The sequence below is a fragment of the Cyprinodon tularosa genome, unplaced genomic scaffold (assembly GCF_016077235.1).
Source record: "Cyprinodon tularosa strain WSP-4 unplaced genomic scaffold, ASM1607723v1 ctg149, whole genome shotgun sequence".
In the NCBI taxonomy this organism is placed as follows: domain Eukaryota; kingdom Metazoa; phylum Chordata; class Actinopteri; order Cyprinodontiformes; family Cyprinodontidae; genus Cyprinodon; species Cyprinodon tularosa.
Window position 1 is genome coordinate 1,137,437 of NW_024038320.1, and position 5,375 is coordinate 1,142,811.

At 36.5% G+C, this 5,375-nt stretch overlaps 1 protein-coding gene across 1 annotated transcript; it reads right to left on the minus strand.

Moving 5' to 3' along the window:
* Nucleotides 1–1,015: 1,015 nt before the first annotated feature.
* On the minus strand, nucleotides 1,016–2,830 carry LOC119779551 (zinc finger BED domain-containing protein 4-like). The gene is made up of 2 exons (XM_038279229.1): nucleotides 1,765–2,830; nucleotides 1,016–1,634 (listed from the first exon to the last, which is right to left on the minus strand). Exons 1-2 carry the CDS (start codon nucleotides 2,767–2,769, stop codon nucleotides 1,368–1,370), a joined length of 1,272 nt encoding a protein of 423 aa, XP_038135157.1. The 5' UTR covers nucleotides 2,770–2,830; the 3' UTR covers nucleotides 1,016–1,367.
* Between the last annotated feature and the right edge of the window lie 2,545 nt (nucleotides 2,831–5,375).

Consider the following 5,375-nt stretch of genomic DNA (forward strand, 5'->3'; position numbering starts at 1 on the left):
TACTTCAGCTATTTTTCTCTCATTTAAAACCTGGAGAATTAATTTTCTTCAAATTAAAACTTTCACCTCTTCCTTGGTCTTGGTTCAACTCTGAATTATTAAACAGGAACAAAAGCAAACCACGATCTGTATCCTTAAAGTATGTGCCATATATAGCAAAGTACTTTAACTCTTGGCTCACAAAAAAAAATATATATATATAAATATATATCTTCCAGTACTTAAATCAGTGTGAGACTTTGACTTCAATTCTAAACTAAACTACAAATAGCATTCACTAAACTGTAGCAGAACAAGTGTCTCACTTATTTTACACATTTCACAAATCTGATAATGATTATCTTATAGAGATGCATTAAATTAAGAGATAATCAGATACATTTATATTTCTGAGCATTAGAATTAGTTTTAAATACTAAATAAAAACATTAACTAAAGATGATATATGAGTTCCAGAACTGAATTAATTATAAATCAACCGTTGTGTCCTTGATTAATTTGATTAACAATACACAACAAATATGACTAATCAACATGCCAATATATATATAAGCGATTATATATATATATATAAATATATATATATATATATATATTAGTGATGCACGATATTAAAAATTTCAACCGATACCGATAACCGATAATTTCCTGCTTCTCAGGGCCGATACAGATACCGATACCGATATGTAAAAATGTTATTACATTTTCTTATTAACACAAGATTAACATAATATATTGATATAATCTACTTTGTGCGGTATAGATAACTGATGAATTAGCTGATTTGACCTATCTATAACAAAAAACAACAACTTTGTGAAACTGCAAATGTTTATTTCTTTTCATTTTACCAAAAAAATAAGTTAATCTGCTATAAAACATGTAGCAAGACACAGATATGCATCAAACATGCATAATAATTTAACAAAAAAAGTGCATCTCTTATGGAGGTATGTAATAAAGTAAAGTGCATCCTGAAAACCGTTAATGCTTGACTGCATAAAAAAAAACTCAGTCATTTAGATAAAAAAAAATGCTTACAACTTCAACTTAAAAGTTAAATGATTTCCTCTTAACATGTCCTTTGCTAACCACTCCCCAATCTTGTCACTGTTTCATGTCATTACATGTGGTCATATGCCATCATAAAACGTATAGCAAAAGTTCTAACAACAATAAGCATAAAATGTGCCTCTTAATTTTAACAAAACGTACATCCCTTAGGGACGTAAATATTTAAATCTGTTTCAAAAATAAAATGCTTAAATTCTTCAAAACTTCAACTTCAAAGATTTTTCTCTTCTCAACATTTCCTATCCTAACCTCCCCCCAAACTTGTCACTGTCAAATTATCTGCATTATATTTTCTATATTCTGGGGGAGGGCACCAGTGGGAGATTTTTCTTAACAAAGAGAAGCATCTCTGCTTTCTCACATCCAAGTCTGTTTCGTTTTTCATCAATAACATTTGCAGCAGCAGAAAATAAACGTTCACTGTCCACACTTGTACAAGGAGAGGACAGATACTTCCGTGCGAGGAGGGCAAGTTGTGGGAACCGGATTTTGTTGCTTCTCCAGTAGTCCAAGGGGCTCTCGGATCGAGGAATTGTGGGCTCTGAGAGATAGGCTTGAATCTAAAGTAATAGAAGAATAACAAAGAACAAAAACAAAATTATATTTAATGTTATACATAGCATATTTAACATAATATAAAAAATTTTTATCAGATAGCCCAAAGCTTTATATAAACAACAAATCAATTACCTGCTGATCAGCTTGGCTGTGGTTCAGCTCGTTTGTGGCATTTTCGTGAAGGATTTCTTCATACATTTTCTGCAGGGAAGTATTGTTGTTGTTGTCATCTGTCCTGGTTCTCTTCTCATGTGGCTCTTCCTCTGGCTCATTTTCTGTCTGTGATCTCATTTTGGCCGTTAAGACTTCCATTGCTTCCTTCTTTGTTGCTTGGTCAAAAAAGCAGTCTTTATATCTGGGGTCCAACACTGTGGCCAGAAAGCACACGGACTCTGTCGAGATGTGACTGAAACGCTGCTCAACAGCTTGCAGTAGCATACTCTTTGAAGTTTTGATTCCATGATCTGTCGCAACAGTCTTGTTTAACAGACGTTTCAGGGCCTCAATGGAGGGGATCACATCAGCTGCGGTGGCTGTAGCTGAGCTCATGTTTTTTGTCAGCTGTTCACACGGGTCAAGAATTGTTAGCATATTTTCGCTTAAAGCCCACTGATTTGGGCTCAGAAATGCAGGCAAGTCGAAATCGACGGCATATGCTGCCAGGGCTCGTTTCTGCTGCAACAAGCTGGTCAGCATGTAGAAGGTTGAATTCCAACGAGTAGCCACGTCTTGTTGAAGCCCTGTCTCTTTCATGCCAAGTTGTTTCTGTAAGTTTCGTAGGCGGGAGGTGGCGACGTTGGAGTGTTTAAAGTGTCCGACTATCTTCCTGCTTATCGCGACACAGTCTGCGATGCTTCTTTGGCTCAGTACAGCCTCGTTCACAGCTAACTGTAGCGTGTGTGCTACACAGCCCAAACTGGCAAGCCCACACTCCTCCATGGCCTTGATCATGTTGCGTGCGTTGTCCCTCAGCACGACATGCACTTGGTCTTTCGTTATATTCCAGTGTGCAAGCATGGTGTTAAACGCCTGACATATCATTGCGGCAGTATGTGATCCGGGGCACTCCTGAGCATGCAGCATGGCTTGTTGCAAATTAAAGTCCTCGTCTAGCCACTGTGCTGTTAGACTTAGCATGCTAACAGGGCTAACATCGGACGTCCATATGTCTGTTGTGAAACTTATGTGTAGTCCGTTCTGCTCGATTAGGCTGTGGATGTGTGTGGCAACAACATCATAAAGTGCAGGGAGGGACACGTCTGAGAAAAAGCGGCGGCTTGGAAGAGTGTAGCGTGGCTCCAAGTGTGCCAACAGGCTACGAAAAGATGGCTCTTCGACCACGGAGAAAGGCTGGTCGCCGAGTGCAATGAACTCCATTATTTTGCCGTTAATGGCTTTGGTTTTTTCACTGTCTCTCGCAAAGGGTCTCCTTTTTTCAAAAGACTGCAGAATGGTAACATCGGATTTTCTTCCTTTAGTTACCGCATTGGTTTCACTGCTTGTGCTAGCTGCTGCAGCCGCTGCCTCATACTCTTTTAATACCTCTTCGCCGCGGTGCCGACTTTTCAGGTGAGATATAAGATTACTTGTGTTAAAGCTTGATGACCTTTTTCCTCCTCTCGGAATCCGCAATGAACAGGCGTTGCATATAGCGAAAGCATTGTCATTTTCTGCCACTGTGAAGAACGACCATACTGGTGAAGGCATGTTTGTCTACTTCCCCACTCACTGGCTGCATGCATTGGATGTGACGTGCCACTGCGCGTCATGGCTTCTGTCTTCAAAATAAAAGTCGTTACTCTTGAACGCAGTTTCCGCGTTTTTATTAAATTATCGGCTATTTTTATCGGGAAAATATGGCTATCGGGCCGATAGAAAATAAGCCCAAATCGGCCCGATAGTTTAGGTGACCGATATATATCGTGCATCTCTAATATATATATATATATATATATATATATATATATATATATATATATATATATATATATATATATATATATATATATATATATATATATATATATATATATATATGTCAGCATCGACATAGAAAAAGGAAACTATCTTTTTCTGCAAAGTCCATCCACTGGCTAATGAATGGTGATAGTGTCCCATATTCTAGACATCTAATTATCGACCTATTAGCATTTTGCCAACAGTATCTAAAGTTTTTGAAAAACTGGTTGCTAAACAAATCATTAATCATCTTAATTGCAGTTCCTTTCCTTTACACTCAATGCAGTTTGGATTTAGGGTTAATCATTCTACAGAGACGGCAACAAGTTATTTTCTGGAAAAGGTTAAATCCAATATGGACAAAGGAAGGATAGTGGGAGCAATTTTTTTAGACCTTCGTAAAGCTTTTGATACAGTTAATCATTCCATTTTACTGTACAAACTCAGTACATTTAATTTTCCTTCCAAATTCATTAGCCTCATTAGTTCATACCTTTCATCTCGTTCTCAAAGTGTAAGAATTGACCAATACAATTCCACCCCCTTACTATTATCAACTGGTGTTCCACAGGGATCAATTGTAGGACCAATTCTTTTCAGTCTATATATTAATGATTTACCATCTGTGTGCAAGAACTGTGACACTTTGATGTATGCAGACGACACAGCTATCTTGGCTTATGGAAAATCCACAGAGGAAGTTGCCGCAAAACTAACTGAGGCCATGTCACTGATGTCAACCTGGCTTGAGCAATCCTGTCTGCAACTGAACATATCTAAAACAGTTACCATGTTTTTTTCAAAAAACAACCTCATAAATATAGAACCTGAAATTTTAATATCTGGAGAAAGATTACAGGTCGTCACTGAATATAAATATTTAGGTTTACATATAGATTCGCATCTCAATTTCAAAACTCATATCCAAAAGGTTCGTAATAGGATTAAGTTTAGTTTAGCAAACTTCAGATTCATTAGAGATTTTCTTTCAACTGAAGCTGCTAAATCATATTTTTTCTCCATGATTTTATCCCATATAACATATTGTATAATAAGTTGGTCCAATACTCACTCTACTACAATAAAACCATTAGAAACATTATATAAACAAGCATTAAAAATACTGGATAAAAAACCTTACCACTACCACCATTGTAGTATTCTGAGGAAATATCAGTTACTTACCTGGAACAATCTTATCAAATTCAAGAACATCTGTTTAATTTATAAAATCAGACATGGTTTAGCACCACCTCCACTATGTGACTTTGTACAGTTCAGATCCAGTGAGGTCAGGGTAACCAGAGGGGCAGTGAGGGAAGACTGCATCATCCCCCAGAGAAAAACAGCCTTTGGTCAGGCTGTTTTCTCCGTAAGAGCATCTCAACAATGGAACACAGTGCCAGAAACCATCAGAGACTCTTTGTCATTCTCTTCATTCAAAAAGAATGCAAAAAAAATGGCTTGTAGAGAGCCAAATTTGTGGACACTAAGGTTTTTAGTGTGTATTTAAATAATTTTACAATATATTTTTAATAATTTTACATACATTTTACTTCTTGACCATAATGTTTTTATGTAATTGGTATTGTAATTTAATCTTGTGATTTTATACTTGTGTTTATTTTTAAGGTTGCCTTTTTAATATCTGGCTGGGGGACTACCGATGAAAATTAGCACTCCTTAGCTAACTCGGGTATATTTACATTGTTTTAATGTTTATTAATGTACACTGTCCCCTTTCAAATAAACAATAAATGAAAAAAGAAAATATTTCTGTTTAA

Bases quoted from the DNA above. Each gene is read 5' to 3' on its own strand.
- LOC119779551 (XM_038279229.1), bottom strand. From the start codon at position 2,769: ATGCTAAGTCTAACAGCACAGTGGCTAGACGAGGACTTTAATTTGCAA. The intron at 1,635-1,764 runs GTAATTGATTTG...CTATTACTTTAG, and splicing joins ACAGCCAAGCTGATCAGCAG to ATTCAAGCCTATCTCTCAGA.